Raw genomic sequence first — 18,115 nt, 5'->3', positions numbered from 1 at the left:
GGAGCCGCTCTTGCGGCTCCTGATTGGCCACCGGCCTGAGTTCTTTTAACCCGTTGGCCCAATGGTGGCTCCGCCCCTGCTGCGGGGTGTCGCTTTAAGGGCGGGGGAGGGTGCACTTACCCCCCCCCCCGCTTGCTCATAAAAGCCTTTGCGGTGGCAGTCTACCTCCCTGCCGCCCCTTCTCCCTCTTTGGCCAGAGAAGTACCAGGTGTGCTTGCGCACCCAGTACTTCCGGCCACTTCCTGCCAAAGAGGGGGCAGGGGGGGCAGGGAGGTAGACTGCCACCGCAAAGACCTTTACAGGCAACGGGCGTCGGGAGGGGGGAAAGCGGGGGGAGGGGTAAGTGCACCCTCCCTCACCCTTAAAGTGGAACACACACACCCCGCCTCGAGCCACCGCCACCTGGCTCCGTGCACATCCCTACTCCCTAGTAACCACCTGCCTCACCTCCTTTGGGCACTTGGAGCAGGACTGGGAGCCAGTGGAGCCGACGAAGCATTGGCGTAATATACTAACACCGTCCAGTCCCAGTTAATAATCTTGCAGCCCTGTTTTGTACCAGCTGCAGTTCCTGGGCCACTGTCAAAGGCAGCCCCACATACAACACATTGCAGTAATCCAAGCGCGAGGTTACAAGAGCATGAGTAGTTGTGGCCAAGCCATCTCGGTCCAGGTAAGGTTGCACTTGGTGTATAAGCTGATGCTTACAAAAGGCTCTCTGAACCACAGAGGCCACTGAGGCAGGATGCTGGACTGGACGGGCTTTCGGAAGGTTTGCAGTTGCCACCAGCTTGTCTGGTGGCTACTCGGAGATGGGCCTTCTCTATCCCTGGAGAAGCGCTTAGGAATACGCTCCCTGTTGAAGTGAGACCCTCCCCATCTCTGACAGCTTTTAAAAGGGCTGTTAAGACACATTTATTCATCCAGGCTTTTAATTAGATTTATAGAATCCATCATTGTTCTTAATTTGCTTTAATTTTGTTTTAATCTGTGTTGTTTTATTGTCAACTGCCCAGAGATGTGAGCTTTGGGCGGTTTATAAATAAGCTAAATCAGTAAATATGTTCTTAAGTGATGGAGAAACTGAAGGCAATGTGATTTCCCCTTATTCTGCCACTCTGTGACTCAGCAATAATGCACCATCACGAAGTCTTACTTGGGAATGTGTTCTTCATCTGCAAAGTGGTGGTGGTGGTGGTGGTGGTGGGAATCCACCCTAAAGCACCACTTTAGATTCCCTAAAGGTAAGGTAAAGTGTGCCGTCAAGTCGGTGTCAACTCCTAGCGACCCCAGAGCCCCGTGGTTGTCTTTGGTAGAATACAGGAGGGGTTTCCCATTGCCTCCTTCTGCGCAGTCTGAGATGATACCTTTCAGCATCTTCCTATATTGATGCTTCCCGATAGAGGTGCTGAGAAACGGCAACCTTCTGCTTGTTATTCAAGCATTTCCTCACAGCGCCATTAGGTGGCTTGGAATCTAAGTTATCTTCTTTAATTTATTCCAGTTAAATTGAATTTAAACTCTCTCATCCCTTTAACCTCCCCAACTGCCCCCCCCCCGCCCCAATTCCCTCTGATCCTTTAATCTGTGTTATATTTATTTTCTTTGTATTATCTGCAGGTGTAATCAGCCTAATCTAGTGACCTTTTGTGTGCAGTTCTTTTTTTTTTTTAATTGTCACCTGATCAGGGTCTTTTCAATTGTTTTTTAAAACACTGCTTCATTGCGTTTTTTAATCTGATGATGAGTGTTTGTGAATGGCAGAAAAACTTCTGCGTTAATAACTTGCTAGGGGAGAAACTCAATAAGCCCGCTTTGTCTGTCCCAGCGGGGTTCACCACAGGGCCACCACACAGCTGCACCACAAATATAATCAGCACTCCCACATGAAACAATTTACAATCCATGAGATCTGAACATGCAAAACACAGGAAGTGGTTCCCTGATACAATACAGTGTGTGCCCAGAGAGTAATTATGTGGGTGACACCAAACAGCCACTAAAACTAGGCATTCAGGATCACATCTTTTACCTTCAATCGGCTGGAAACTGGTCATTGCCATTGGCCAACAACTGCCTGCAAGCCCTTCTCGGTCACTGGCTCGACTCCCATGAACATCTTCAAAAACCATGTTGGAAAAGAGCTTTTGAAGACATAGAATACATCTTCTTCATAAGGAACTTCAAATCTTCTCTTATGCTGCAACACTTCCTATAAAACATACATATTTCCACCCAAATTAGTACGAACATCATGATATACCGCCAGCTCATCAGTTACCACCAGGCCCCCTTGGTTGCTGCCCCGAGATTGTGGAATGCGCTCCCTGCTAAGATACGATCCTCCCCATCTCTGGCAATTTTTAAAAAACACCTGAAAACCCCATCTTTTCGCCCACGCTTTCTCAGCTTTTTTAATTTGTAGGTTTTACTTTTATGCTGCTTTTTACTTTCATGCTGTTTTTAAATCGTTAAATGGTTTTAACCTTTTATATTCATTTTAATTGTTTTTATGTCACTGTTAACCGCTCAGAGACAAAAGTTTGGGCAGTATATAAGTTAAATAAATAAATAAATAGAAATATACTGCTTTTAAAACAATGTATCCCCAGTTTAAAGATTCCATTCCTCATGTTTCCCCCCCATGTATTGCACCATTGGATCTGCTGGGCAGTTGTCGACCCAAGGATGGGAACTCCTGGCTCAGCTGCTTGAATGTCTTGCAGTCTCATCCCTGTGATGGAGAAGAGTTTCAGCAAGACCATCTCAAGACCACAGCCTCTAGTTCAACAGATTGTTTTGAACTAGACCCATTTTATCATGTATGGGTGGTGGTCATCCCGAATGGCCTCTGAAGAGGCCAGGGCCAATCCACACAATCATTTTCTTTTAGTAATCCATCTAGTGGTGGTGATTCAAAGTGAATCTGTTCTTGCCAATGGTCTCTGCTCACTGAGTCCTCATCACTATGTGCACAGCAGCGTGCAGGGTCGCACCATCAAAGCAGAACACATCTGGCATCAATAACAGCCATCAGCTAATATTACTCTTTCTGGAGACAAATTGACATCATTCTTTGGTGTTACAATCCTTTGCACTGGAAATGAGTGGCCACCAGTTCAGCCTGATTCCAGAAGTGCTAATAAAGACTGCAGTGGGGCAGCTCCTCACCCTCGGCTGCCCTTGCCACAAAGGTCATGCATAGTGGCGCTTTTGAGAGTTGTGTCTTTCCATGACATCTGTGCAGATGGAGTGGAGGGAGGAGCTTCAGGTTCCTTTCTGCTGTGCACTGGCTACCTGCTTAACTGTGGTGGCCTACGTTATGTGTAGGTTCTTCCTACCCTCCGTTGGCCAGCCCAAAAGAGAGGGGCCATGGCTCAGGGGGGAGGACATGCTTTGCCTGCAGAAGATCCCAGTCTCATCCCCAGCATACCCAGCTAAAAGCATCAGGTAGGAAGTGATGGAGCATCCGGTAGCAAGTCCCTGCCCTGCCTGAGACCCTGGAGAGCTTCTGCCAGTTCTCAGATGGCATTGGACTACAGTTCCAGTCACCCCCAGCCACAATGGATGATGGGAGTTGTAGTCCAACTGCATCTATGCTGGCCTTGGGCCGAAATAAACAAAAACAACAACAAACAACAACAACTGCATCTGGGGACCTAAAGTTGAGACCCCTGGTCCAGATGATACTAGGCTAGATGAATCAATGGCCTGACTCACATCAGGCAGCTTCCTATGCGCACCAAGATTATGTGCACTGTTTTGCCAGTACAACATGCTACTTTCCACTCTTCCTGCTGTTATAAAAAGGGTTTGATAGATGACTTCCTTTGACATTATGAGATCTGGGCCACCCTGGTCTGGCTTAGGGTGAGGCACCCTCACATGTCATCTTTGGCTCTAGATGAAAACATCTTGTCCAAGCTTTTTAGAGTTTATTGGCTTTATGCTGAAACTTTTAATTGCTTCTCTTTTAATTGCTCCATGTTTGTAATTTTTTAAAAATATATAATAGTATGTTATTGTATGCCACTCTTGAGAGCTCCAGCTGATGAATATTACAACTAAATCCATGTTTATGTTAAGCCACCCGAGGCCCACGACTGAGCCTCCCCCTCTGCTCCCATCTACCAGCTGCCATCATTTTTCATGTTTGGGGAGTCAGCAGGTGCCAAGAACAACCAGTGCTGTAGTTGTCCATTCAGAGTGCAGCAGGTGCTCTCCACCACAGCCCCACTGGCCATGCCCACCGCAACAGCCAGAGAAGCCAAGAAGTGCCAGTGCTCCATCGCTGCGTGTGACCATCCCCCCTCCACTGCACCCCTGAGAACAACCTTCTTAGCTGCCCTGCTTGTTTGTCGTTGTGAGCATCCATGTAAAGCTTTGCAGGGAATCAGGGCTGCAAGGACTGATAAGGGCTGAAGCAGCGAGGTAGACTGGAGCGCAAGTGGAGAAAGACTCGGCTCGAATCTGACCGATTGCGACACAGAGCACATTTGAAGATCTATGTTCAGGCAATAGGTGTGGCAAAGAAGTGATTCTTTTCAGCCCGTATTGCATCTGCAAGCTCACGACCGGCGGAGCTGTCCAGGGTTGTGAGAGGACTAGTATGTGCCTCTCCTCCCTTGAATCAGAATCTGGAACCATCGATTACCCGCTCTGACCTGTTTAATGAATTCTTGTGGGGAAAATCTCTCGTATTCAGGCCAACTTAGACTCCATCTCCACAATTACTTCAGTGTCTGATGCAGAGGTGTCCAGCGACTCCTCTTGTGTGGTTAGGTCGGATCAGTTCCAGTTTGTGACTCCTGAGGATGTGGACAAGCTGATTGGAACGGTGCGGCCTACCACCTGTTCTCTTGACCTTTGCCCAACATGGCTTATACTATCTGCCAGTGGGGTGGTTGTAGAGGGCCTGGTAGAGATTATAAATGCTTCTCTGAGGGAAGGTAGGATGCCTTCTTGTCTTAAAGAGGCAATTATTAAACCACTTCCAAAGAAGCCTACCTTGGATCCCTCAGAGTTGAGCAACTACAGGCCTTAACTTTTGTATGGTGTGCCTCAGGACTCAATATTGTCTCCGATGTTGTTTTAACATTTACATCAAACCGCTGGGAGAGATCATCAGGAGATTTGGTGCAGGGTGCTTTCAGTATGCTGATGACACCCAAATCTATTTCTCCATGTCAGCATCATCAGGAGAGGGCATAACCTCCCTAAATGCCTGCCTGGAGTCGGTGATGGGCTGGATGAGGGATAACAAACTGAGACTAAATCCAGATAAGACGGCTTTACTCATTGTCCTGGGTCAAAACCCGGGAGATGGGTTTATTCTGCCTGCTCTGGATGGGGTCACACTTCCCCAGAAGGAACAGGTACACTGTCTAGGGGTGCTTCTGGATCCGAGCCTCTCCCTTGGTTGAGGCTGTGGCCAGAAGTGCCTTCTATCAGCTACGGCTGATATGTCAGCTGTGTCAGTTTCTTGAGATAAATGACCTCAGAACAGTAGTACATCTGCTGGTCAACTCCAGACTGGATTGCGGCAATGTGCTCTATGTGGGGCTGCCCTTGTATGTAGTCCGGAAACTACTGTTGGTCCAAAATGTGGCAGCCAGGTTGGTCTCTGAATCATCTTGGAGAGACCATATTGCTCCCACATTGAAGGAGCTACACTGGCTGCTGATATGTTTCCAGGCAAAATACAAGGTGTTGGTTAAACCTAAAAAGCCCTAAACGGCTTGGGCCCTGGGTATTTAAGAGAAGGTCGTCTTCATCATGAACTCCACCGCCCACTGAGATCATCAGAAAAGGTCCGTCTGCAGTTGCCACCAGCTCATCTGGTGGCTACTCGGGGACGGGCCTTCTCCGCTGCTGCCCCAAAGCTTTGGAACACGCTCCCTGCTGAAATAAGAGCCTCCCCATCTCTGACAACTTTTAAAAAGTCTTTAAAGACACATCTGTTCACCCAGGCTTTTAATTAAATATTGTTTTAATAGTTTTAATACTGTTTTAAAATATTATTTTAATCACATTAAATTGTTGTAACGTTTTAATTTTTTGTTCTTTTGTTTTAACAAATGTTATACTTTTTCTGTTTTTACGTTGTTGTAAACTGCCCAGAGATGTAAGTTTGGGGCAGTATAAACATAGGTTACATAAAATAAATAAAATAAATAAAAATAGAGCAGTAAGCATTGGGAGTGGCACCTTCCTGGGACTGTTCTGTGGCAACAGTTCAAGACTGTTCCTGCACTTCAGTCTGGAGGGCATGGATGTTTGCTGGGGGCTGCCTTGGCTTGGGAGGCCTGTTGCCTTCCTGTTAGTGCCGGAGTTTCCAGTCTTGGCTCCCCAGATATTGCTGGACCGCAACTCCCATCACCCTCCATCACAATGGCCTTTGCTGTGGATGATTACTATGATCATTCATGCATTCGTTCGTTCATTCATTCATTTGATTTCTATGCCGCCCTTCCAAAATTGGCTCAGGGCAGTTTACACAGAGAAATAACAAACAAATAAGATGGACCCCTGTCCCCAAAGGGCTCACAATCTAAATGGGAGTCAAAGTCCAGCAGCATCTGCAGACTCAGGGGTAAGAACTCCTGTGTTAGTAGAATCAGTGCTGTGTATTCCTCCATTGGGTGCAGTTGGAGAAAAACTGCAGAATGTGGATGTCCACATCTTGGACACAGAATCCAGCTTCCTGAGAACTTCAGCTTGACTTTTAAACACGCGTTTCTAATCCTTATGGCTGCAAAGATACATTGGCGTGATGGTATCTGTGTATGTGTACATGCACGTGTGTGCTGCCCAATGCCTGAGGGAATCTTAGAAGCCAGACATGGTTATCTGGCCGAGGTGGGGTTTTGGTGCTCTTCCCCAAGATAAAGTAAGCAAAACTATTAAGATATGAATGCATAATTGACTAAGGCGGCACAACTCTATTTAGCAGAGGACACGGCTATGTTTCCCCCACCCCTCCCCTCATAAGAACAGTCCTGCTGGATCAGGCCAAAGGAAGCCCATCTAGTCCAGCATCCTGTTTCTCACAGTGGCCCACCAGATGCCTCTGGAAGCCACAGGCAGGTGTTGAGGGCATGCCCTCTCTCCTGCTATTACTCCCCTGCAACTGGTACTCAGAGGCATCCTACCTCTGAGGCTGGAGATTGTCTATAGCCCTCCAACTAGTAGCTGTTGATAGACCTCTCCTCCATGAAGTTATCCAAACCCCTCTTAAAGCCATCCAGGTTGTTGACTGTCACCACATCTTGTGGCAGAGAATGCCACAAGTTGATGATGCATTGTATGAAAAAGTACTTCCGTTTGTTGGCCCTAGATTTCCCGGCAATCAATTTCAGGGGTTGACCCCTGGTTCTAGTGTTATGTAGACATGTTCCAAGATATACATATACATATACTCGGGATGTAGTATATGCGCTTAAATGTGCATGCCCCAAACTGTATATAGGTAAGAGTATACGTAAAGTGAGATCTAGAATCTTGGAACATAAATCTAGAGTGAGGACATGTCATAGCGAGTCACCCATAGTAGCCCATTTTTTAGAAAAGGGACATACATGTGATGAATTCAAATTCTTTGTCCTTTTTAAATACACACCGCGAAGATTCAGCTATGAAGATATGAATACTACATTATTAAGGAAAGAGGCGTTCTTCATACACCTGTTTAAGATTTATGTTGGAGGTCTTAATACCAATCAAGATCTTTCATGATTTTGGGGAGAACATTAGGAAAGAGAGGAATGCACACAGTTACTTTGGAATATCTATGGATGCTGTTATCATGAGTTTTACAGAATCAGGAGAGAAAGAAGAAGCTACCTGATTAATTTGGTAAAAGGACGCAGCTGTGGGTCATTAAAACTTAGCGTGCTTAATTGGGGATCAGTTTAAAAAGGAAGGATGAGCGCAGAGATTCTAAGCATGTCTCCACAGGTGTATTAGTCTAAACACCGTGGTAAGATAAGGCCGGTAACAGAATGTAAGCATACATTGCTTATACTTAAAATGGTGAGTGTTTCGAATTGGATCTGTATGTGGGAGAAACAGTATTTGGCAGGAAAGTTTCTATGATGTGATGCATTGTTTTCTTGTTTAGGTTTATCTGAAGAAGTAACAATTAGTTATGAAACAGATTAATATCTGGAAAATCTGTAATATTGCATAACGTTCGCTGTACTGCACATGGATTTGGCTTTGAAAGCGTAAGATTAAATTACGCAGATTGTCTCCACTTGGAATATATGGAGAAGGAGACGTATCATATTACTGAATTAAGAAGAGAAACATCCTCCCCACTGGATTCCATGGGATTTGCACTTCTACTGTGAACTAATACATCTACAGGATAAGAACTGTTTATCCCTATATGGGAAGTTGTAACATACATCTGGGGGAATACTGCTTGTTATATATATGTTTATGCACTTTGTCATATCCAGCGTGTAAGCCACTTTGGCTCTGATATGTTTATCAGATAAATTTATTGTGGAAGTTAAGTTGACGGTCTGAGTACTCCTCTTCAGATTGTTCTAGTCACGGTGGGTTGTCAGGTTTTTGAAGGACACCAAAAGACAAAGTCACCTTCCTCCTTTTGAGTTCTTCCAGAGGGGCAACGGCCTTATTTTGTTGCAGCAAAAGAGCAGCACAGAGTCTTTGGGCACCTTAGATCTTGCAGGGGCCCTCAAACTTGAGCCCCCCCCCCCCCACAGTGTTCCCTGTAACAGGGATTCCCAGAGGTTGTTGACTACAACTCCCATCATCCCCAGCCAAACAGCTGGGGGATGATGGGAGTTGTAGTCAACAACCTCTGGGAATCCCTGTTACAGGGAACGCTAGTCCCCAGATGCTACTGAACTATAATCCCCATGTGGTTGGGGACGATGGAAGTTGTAGTCCAACACCACCTGGGGACCCAAGTCTGAGAAATCCTGTTTGCAAGCCTATTCCCCCATTTGAGTGAACACTTCCTGTGTCTGTCCAAGTGGGGTCTGTGCCACAAGACTCACAGCCACAAGACTCTTAGCCCCACAGACCTAAGAGTCTGTGGGGCTAAGACCACAGACCAATAATAAGACCAATAGACAAATAGCCACAAAACTGGAGTGGGCAGATACGGTGAACATCTTGGGGACTGAATTTGGGATTAAGGAAAAAATCTGGGGAAAACATTGGATAGAATGGGAAGAAAAAGTAATGCTTAAAATCTCCATGTGGAAAAAGTGGAACCTTGCCATGTACCAGAAAGCGGTTACGCCCAAACATACCTGATACACCCCCCGCCCCGTGCACAACCTGGCACTGGTCTACCCTCCTCTGCTCGATCACCTTCGTAGAGTCGAAAGCCAAGTCTTCCATGGCACAGGGCATCTTTCCCGTTGGCCGGTGTGGTGGCCTTTAAGGAGGTTGAACGGGGAGGTCTAGCTCTACCAGCCCTGCAGCCCTGCTTTGTGACTGAATGTATGTCCTAGTACAATTTTGGAAATTCGGTTTTTGTGAATATTTGTAACACATCGAACCTCTTGCAAAAGACTTGGGTTTCGCTCTTCGCCCTGCGCTCGATATGGGGTAAGGCATGGTGGGAGAAAGGAAAATTTGAGGGAAACGTCATACAAGCATTGAAAGGGGACCATCTGGATTTTCTGAGGGATTTGTTATTTACACGAATGAAATGGAAGGTTGTTCCGGATCTCTTTAAAGGATTCTCCTCAGTCAAGCAGCTAAGTAAAACAATTTATGTGGGGATTCTGGAAGAGGCTTTTTTCAAACCCACTTTAGAACGTAAAAACGCCACACTTCACATACCTGTTGCAGCCCGGTAGGCCTATAGCTCTGTTTAAGGGGGGAAACGTTCCCTTTCATATGTGGGAAAGGGGGTGGCTGTTTATACCACCAAGTGTTAGTTAATGTGACTAAAGCATGGCTCCTGGAGGACCAACAGGGGTGTCCCAGAATTATCTGCCAGCAAAAAGCCAGCGCTCTAGGCACAATGTTCAGGGAAACATTATATATAAATGTATTAAATAAAAATAAAGAAATAAACTAAACCCACTTGGACTTCTTAAAAGTGTGTGTGGTGGCCAAGGCAGTGTGGCGTAGAGTAAGTGAATTCTTAGAGTGGCCTGATTTGGAAAAACAGACTTGGGAAGAATTAACCTCTGGTTTGAGTGACAGAACCACTATTCAGGGTCCCAGTAAAAAGCCCCCAAGGAAATGGGATGAGAAAGGTGCTCTCATACTGGGGAATTGGAAGGTCCCCGCCTTGCAATCTGGCTAATAAACCGATATGTCATTAACGCTACGTTGCTGCCTAGGAATGGAAAGGTAAGACGTGACCAAGAGATACATGTGAATAAGACAGTGAATTTTGTCTGGAAGAGACTGTATGGTCACCTGCAGAAGGACAAATGTACATCTTCCAAAATGCAATGGGACAAGTTGTGGAAATGGACCTTCGATGTGACACCCTCAATCACCTGATTTGTTTTATACCCCTTTTCCTTGGGCTACAGTATTGTTTACATATACCTCACAACTCTGTTGTTTTCCAACCTCATATCTGTAAATCTGTGTGTCTATATTTATAGATAGATAGATATCGATACACACACACACACACACAATGTAAAAACAGATCTTTTGTATATAATTATTATATGGCAAGGTATTGTATGCTTTGGTAGTTTGTTGGTTTAATACAAAGATTTGTCTTCCCCAAACTCTTGAGGGTCCAGGTCCTCCGTCCATCTCTTTTGAGGTGCTGCTTTATGGCCCTGATTCTGATCACGGGGTTGCTGTGCGCTTCTTCTGCCTGCAGTCAGAGCAGGTTTTGGGTCCGCAGCAGGGTCTGGTTTTCGTCTCTCCAGCGGCAGCAGCCCAGCGAGATGATGGGCAAGCCAAGGACACCACCGGGGCTTGGCACAGGAGCCCGCCGGCGGCGGCGGCAGCCCCCGAGACACAAGCGCGCCCGCTGAGAGGGCGTCTCTGGCCTCCCGCGGCTGCTGCCCTTTGCGCCCCCGTCGCACGGGGCCAGCGTGACGGAGCGGCCTCGAGCCAGGCAGCCTCCGCCGGAGCTCTCCCGTCACAGACAGGCGGGGCTTTGGCGGCCCCTCCCTCTCGCCCCGCGCTGGAGGGAAGAGGCGAGCCGCCCGGCAGCTCGCTCGCGGTTGGCACTGCCCGCCCGGGGCGGCGTTTCACTGGCGATTGCGCCGCCGGGCCGGGAGGGCGTGTTGCGCTCCTGGGCGCCGGCCGGACACGTGTGTCTGTCTGCGGGGGGAAGCGAGTCGCCGCCGCCGCCGCCGCGCCTTAGGCTCCCCCTCCGACGAGCCGCGTTTGCGCCGGAGCCAGCGCTGGCACTCCGTCGCCGCGCCCTCGCGCTGGAGATGCTGCGCTGAGACGCTTCCTCGGCCGGCCTGGACGCAAGGAGGACCCAGGGCGACAGCCGGACTCGCTCGTTCCCGCAGCGGCGGCGGCACCAGCAGCATCAGCATCAGCCGCTCCAGGCCCGGCGGCGGGTCGCCTTCCTCTGCGCTCGGGCGACGAGCCGGGCAGGCACCAGGCAGCCGCAGCGGAGGAGTCGCCGGGCGCGGCGCATCATGGCCAAGAGCCGCAAGGAGCGGAACAGCTGGGGTAGGTGGTGGCGGAGGCCGGGAGGGAGAGCCGGGCGCCGCGCCGGCCAGCGGTCCCTCTCGCCTCGGCCCGGCCGGGGCTTGCCCGGGGAGCAGCCAGCCAGCCAGCCGAGCCCGCGGAGAGCCGGCCTGGCCTGGCCTTCGCTGCCGGGCGCGCTGGCCTCCCCCCGGCAGGCAGCTCCACGCCCCATCCCCGGGGACGCCGCCAGCCGGGAGGGAGGGAGCGACGAGGCGGGGGGTCCTCGGCGGGCCCCGCCCCTGCCGGAGAAAGGGAGGGGGGTGGCGGGGCTTGCCTGGGGGTCCTGGCCTGGCGGGAGGCGCAGGTTGTGTGGCTGGTGGCCCCCCTCTCCTCCCGGCCCCAGTTGCAGCCGCGCCCCGGGGGCAAAGCAAACATGATGGGGAGACAATGAGGCAGGGAGGAGGCGCGGCACCGGGGCGCGCGGGGGGGAGGGAGGGGCCAGCGCAAGGGGGCGCTCCTCCCCACCCTTCACCCCCGGCTCCTTCCCAGCCGGGCTGCACTCCAGAAATAAACCCGGGACTGGGCTGGAGACGAGGGAGGCGCCTGCTCCCTGCAGGTCGGGAGCTGCCCGTTAACACTGCTGCTGTGGGCCTGGTGGCGGTGACCGGGGCCAAAGGCAAGCGCTTCTCTCCCCCGCCCTTTGAGGCGCAGGTTTATCATGTCCGGAACAGAGGTGCACAGAGTGTCAGAAGCGGATCAGACCAAGGTCTCCGCACCGCCGGCCTTCCAGGAAGCTGTTCTGAGCCATTTCCTACATTTTTCTTTGGTGGTAATTTCCTGCAGAACCAGAAAGCAGTGAGGTCGTATTCTGGATAAGAAAACAAGCTTTCTGGGCCTACAGAATTCTTCTTCAGGCCTAGCCTTATTCAGTGCCAGCCGCAGAATAGTATGGACTGATGAATTCAAGGTGTGGCCTTGCACGTATTTGCTATCAGGTTGAATTAATGGGTGAGAAAGTAGCTTGCTCGCTTCCGAGACATTTTTCAGCCATGTAGTCTAACCTACTCCACACCCCTCATTCACACTGTCAGTAACTAGCTGTTAGCACAGCGGGGGATGCTAATCCTGCTTCACAATGGTGGATACAGAACTAGGCAATCCAGAGAGTGCAGAGAGCATATTTGTACGTGTGGCATATAGAGCTCCAGTGGACCTATGTTGATCTAGCCCAGGGGTGGGGTCCCCAACTGAAGGTCCCCAGATGTTGTGGGACTGCAACTCCCCAATCACCCCAGTGGCCACAATGGCCATTGGACCCAACACTGGGAACCCCTGAGCTCACCTTTGGAACTCTGATTTTGGAATCTGAAATAAGGGAGAGGCTGATCATTAGAAGGAGGGAGCAGCAGCTTTTACTGAACGTTTTGGGGACTCCCCTTCCTCCTCCTCCTCCTCCTGAGGGCGCTGCACTGCCGTTTTCTTGTTGGGTCTGGAGGATGCAAATAAGGAAGGTGAGATGACTTGAAGCAACTCAGCAAGCATGACTGTGCATTGTTGCAGCTGAGGCAAGAGATGTCAGAAGGGGGAAGCAGAAGGAAAGTCCAGAGGCCTCCTGTGCTGGACTGCCCTGCTGGAGCTGACCCCCGTGAAGGATTTACCAGACAGGTTGCTAGACAAGAATCTTCCGTGGCTGATCCCCACAGTAGAGAGAGACCTTGCCCTCCCTGGAGCACCCAGAGCCAATTCTTGAGGGAGATTCCAGACTGATTCTGGGGAAGAAGTGAGGCACAGAGCCTAACAGGTTAGATCTCTGCAGACAGAACCAGCAAACGCCACCAATAATAAAATGGGTGGGTTTTTTAAAACAGTTTTATTCGTTATTTCTGAAAATATTAATCTACAGGATCTGCCCCTGCTAATGGAGCAGAGGCACCTTTGAAAAGCGGCGGTTCTCTTTACTGAGCAGGCGGTGGGGAGCCACTGGCCCTATCCATCCATCAGCACAGCAAGAAATATTTCTTGTTTTAGATTGTGAGCCCTTTGGGGGCAGGGAGCCATTTTATTTATTTATGCCTATCTATGTAAACCGCTTTGTGAACTTTTGTTGAAAAGTGGTATATAAGTATTCATCATGTTCGTATTTTTTGTTTGTGTACATTTCCTTAAACAGGCATTGGAAGGTAACGAACATATTTCATGATTTAAGATACAGTTGTTCTTATATCTTCTTATATAGAGAAGCCCATTGACTTCCCCCATCCACAGTGACCGTCACTGAGTCCAGTAGTTCTGTCAAGAGTCCATTGATGGGCTCCTGCATTTTGGAGCTGGCTCCTAGATCCAAAGAAAATTTGTCAAGGCCTGGATATAAGAGCTCTTCAGACATTATGTTGTACCTGCATTTAGGTGTCCAGGGCAGACCCTGCTTAGCTATGGGGTCAAGTCATGCTTGCTACCACAAGACCAGCTCTCCTCCCCATATACTCTCCTGCCCCCACACAACGTCCATCGCTAAGTCCGGTAGTTCTGTCAAGTGTCCATTATCTGGCTCCTAAATGTTTGGGCTAGCTCCTAGATCTGAAGAAAGTTTGTCAAGGCCTAACAACAACAGTGTCAAAATAATGAATACAGTAATAGCTGCGGGGAAGTCGTTTGCTTTGAGGGAAGCTTATCTGCTGTTATCATTCTTGCTAAGAAAGAACTTGATAACTTTTGAAGAATCCCAAGTTTCCAGGGACAAATCTGAAAGCCATGGATAGAAGAGCTCTTCAGACATTATGTTGTACCTGCATTTAGGTGTCTGTACACCATATGCATGTGTTTGTGTGTGAATGACTGTATCTGCTTTCATTTTAAAAATGAACAGGTCTTGGGCATAGGCCCCCTGGAATGCCGCATACAGAGAGTGAGTTCGCTGCTGTGCATGCTCTCAACATAAGATTTGAATAATTATACGTGTGCACAGATTTGTGCCTGCATACACTAGTTGTACGAGTATTGAACCTAATGTGTGAACAGGGCTAAAGGCAACCAAAAGTGCTGCTTAAGAAATTGATATTAAACCTACATTTTCATTAGGTACTATTTGGTTGGTTCGGATGTCAACGCCAAACCTGGTTTCTGGTAACTATAGTTTGGACTCCAAACTGATTTGTGTTCTAGATATACAAATGATGGTTTGTGCAGCTTTGCTCTTGTGGGCATCTGTTGGATTTCTGGCACTTTGAGGGATGCTCAGTCAGTAACATCTGGAGTTGAGGTTCTCCATGGGCTATCCTGTTTCATCTTCTTTGGTGACTCTCTTTTCTGGAGGGAAGTTATCACCCAGATTAATAGAATTTTGTACACTTCCCATCCCGTTGGTAGGGCTCTGCTCATACACTTGTAGGGCAAGTTAAAGGTAAGGTGGTGTTGTCGAGTCGGTGTCGACTCCTGGCGCCCACAGAGCCCTGTGGTTGTCTTTGGTAGAATACAGGAGGGGTTGACCATTGCCCCCTCCCGCGCAGTATGAGATGATGCCTTTCAGCACCTTCCTAGATCGCTGCTGCCCGCTATAGGTGTTTCCCATAGTCTGGGAAACCTACCAGCCAGGATTCGAACCGGCAACCTCTGGCTGGCTAGTCAAGTCATTTCCCCGCTGCACCATTAGGTGGCGTATTGCTTGTAGGGTAGATCTTATGTAATTAGAAGAGCTGCACAGGGGGGCTTGATCCTTCCAAGCAACTTGCATGACCTAACAACCTTAATCTGAAAACCAGCCCGGCTCTTTCCCAGGCCCTGCCGGGAAAATGGTGGGGGTGGTTTTGAACATGGATTGTGCCTCTCGCCCAAATGCATCCCCCCCCCGCCCGTGGCTCTTATTCTCTTAGTCTTCCAGGCCTGTCAGCAGCTGTGACAGCTCTAGACGGTGACTAAGCAGCTCCTCAGCCAGGAAGGCTTGGATTCAAATCTCACCGATCTAGAGAGTTTAGGGAAGTCGCTACTCTCCCAGCCCCCTGCCCTTCTGCAATATGCGAATAGCAAAACTAGCCTGCCCTGCAGGGTGGTTGTTCTCATAAAGATTACTGAGATATAGTAGATGGAAAATCTCAGAAAGTGCTGCAGAATGCGGAGTATTCTAGTTCTGTTGCAACTCAACATGCAACGTGTTCCATGTGTGTCTTTTAGAATAGTAGAGCGTGGCTCCCTCCCAAACAATAAAACGGAGCGTGTCTCTTGGAGGGACTCTTCCAGCGCCCCTTTTCCCACCCTGCCCCATGATGCCCCCCCCCCCGGCACCTGCAGCACTGAGGCCTCCTCTGCTCATTTCATTGGAGCCGCTGCCCAGATTGGCCCCCGCCTCTTCCCTCTGCTGCCCCTCCCATAACCTTGCAGCTGTGAAGGGGTGGGGCAGGGAATCTGCTGACCTTGCACGATTCTTTTAAGACTATAGCAGATAAGTAGAACAAACTCTGCTGGAACTCAAAGTGCAGCAAGACCGTTTGCAGAGAGAAGCTCAGTAGCATTCTTAAGTATATATCATAAAGATTGCCTGGTGAAGGCAACCCTTATTATAAGTCGATCAGTGGCTGCTGTTTTGAGGGCTATAGGCCAGCCTCAGAGGCAAGATGCCTCTCAATACCAGTTGCAGGTGAGCAACAGCAGGAGAGAGGGCAGGCCCCTTTCACCTCTTGCCGGTAGGTTTCTCGGAGGCATCTGGTGGGCCACTGTGTGGAACAGGATGCTGGACTAGATGGGCATTCTTGGGCCTGATCCAGCGGGGCTGTTCTTACGTTCTTGCTGAGGTAGACCTGTCTAGTGACTCTGGTCCTTGGTCTCCAGCTGCGGCTGGCCAGATTCCCCAGGCAAGGCACATTGGCACCTATCCACCAACATCTGGAAGAGGTATACTGCTGTTGAACATGGAGGTTTCATTTCCAGCTACCGTGCCTAACAGCCATTGTAAGTTAACATCCATCTTTGCAACTTGTGCCAATAAACTCCATAAGCAAGTCAGTTATGTGCTGAGTGAAGAAATCCTTCCTTTTGCCGGTCAAAGACTCTTTGGTCACTGAATGCTAGAATAGGAGAATTCAGAGGTTCCTGGGGTGGGTGGTGGGTGGGTGGGGGGTCTCCTAGTCCAGCTTCCTGCTCAGTGCAGGAATCTGCTACGGCGTCTATGAGAGACGGCTGCCCTCCCTTGGGTCACGGCCTCCAATAAGGAAGTTCTTTCACAAGAGCAGATCTGGAGGAAAGAGGTTGCCCACGGAAACACCGCCCAGAGCTTCTGGATGGGGCGGTTTATAAATGTAATAAATAAATAATAAGACTAGGGCCTCCTTGTCACGGAGACACAACTGAACCCTTTGACATTAATCGGTCCAAGCTGACGAGCCTGTCCGTACCTTCCTGCCTCCGCTGCTGCTGGTGGTGGTGGGGGTGGGCATTTCATATTCCTTGCCGTGACGATGGTGCCCCTTTGGGATCAGGAACCTGTACTGGTCCACGGCTCTGACTCAACAGAAGCACCACTTCCCATGTGGCAAAAGAGGGGAGGCATGCCAGGAGGAAGGCCGTGGGCATTGGCAGCAGCCCTATGGAGACATGACACTGCACAGGTGCCTGTATAGATGTACCTTGTACACGGCCTGTATACAGCTTATACAGGGAGGGGCGGTAACTCGGCGGTAGAGCATCTGCTTTGCATGCAGAAGGTCCCAGGTTCAATCCCCAGCGGCATCTCCAGGTAGGGCTGGGAGAGACTCCTCTGGAGAGCCGCTACCAGTCAGAGAACACAATACTGATCTAGGGGACCAGTGGTCTGATTCAGTCGGTGGCAGCTTCCTCTATTCCTACGTGTAGGGCTGGGGCTGTAGCTTAGTCATCTGCTTTGCGTGCAGAAGGTCTCAGGTTCAATCCCCGGCGGCATCTCCAGGTAGGGCTGGGAGAGACTCCTCTGGAGAGCCGCTACCAGTCAGAGAACACAATACTGATCTAGGGGACCAGTGGTCTGATTCAGTCGGTGGCAGCTTCCTCTATTCCTACGTGTAGGGCTGGGGCTGTAGCTTAGTCATCTGCTTTGCGTGCAGAAGGTCTCAGGTTCAATCCCCGGCGGCATCTCCAGGTAGGGCTGGGAAAGCCCACTGTGTGAAACCCTGGAGAGCTGCTGCCGGTCAGTGTAGGCAACACTGACCTAGATGGACCAAGTGTCTGACTCAGTATAAGGCAGCTTCATATGTTTCATGGCAATGATCCTGCCTAAGACTGGCCCTACATTTTGGGGAGAGGAGAGCTGGTCTTGTGGTAGCAAGCATGACTGCTAAGCATGACCTTAGCTAAGCAGGGCCCACCCTGGTTGCATTTGGATGGGAGACTAGACGTGTGAGCACTGGAAGATATTCCCCTTGCGGGGATGGAGCCGCTCTGGGAAGAGCATCTAGGTTCCAAGTTCCCTCCTTGGCAGCAACTCCAAGGTAGGGCTGAGAGAGATTCCTGCCTGCAACCTTGGAGAAGCTGCTGCCAGTCTGTG

General features: G+C 49.6%; 1 protein-coding gene and 1 long non-coding RNA gene across 2 annotated transcripts in view; both read left to right on the top strand.

Moving 5' to 3' along the window:
* Positions 1-4,393: 4,393 nt before the first annotated feature.
* LOC128339786 (uncharacterized) lies at positions 4,394-8,519 on the top strand. Its single transcript, XR_008313214.1, has 2 exons — positions 4,394-8,031; positions 8,120-8,519. It is a non-coding gene; the product is annotated as an uncharacterized LOC128339786 (long non-coding RNA).
* A 2,652-nt stretch (positions 8,520-11,171) lies between these two features.
* The window catches only part of ATL1 (atlastin GTPase 1), a 52,758-nt gene continuing 45,814 nt past the window's right edge, over positions 11,172-18,115 (top strand). Inside the window, exon 1 of the mRNA XM_053284440.1 lies at positions 11,172-11,649. Coding sequence (XP_053140415.1) covers positions 11,616-11,649 — 34 coding nt within the window. The 5' untranslated portion in view covers positions 11,172-11,615. The remainder of the gene's footprint in view (positions 11,650-18,115) is intronic.

The sequence above is a fragment of the Hemicordylus capensis genome, chromosome 1 (genome assembly GCF_027244095.1).
Source record: "Hemicordylus capensis ecotype Gifberg chromosome 1, rHemCap1.1.pri, whole genome shotgun sequence".
Classification (NCBI taxonomy): Eukaryota; Metazoa; Chordata; class Lepidosauria; order Squamata; family Cordylidae; genus Hemicordylus; species Hemicordylus capensis.
Note: the sequence above shows the minus strand (reverse complement) of the source record. Positions and strands in the feature narration are given on the sequence as shown.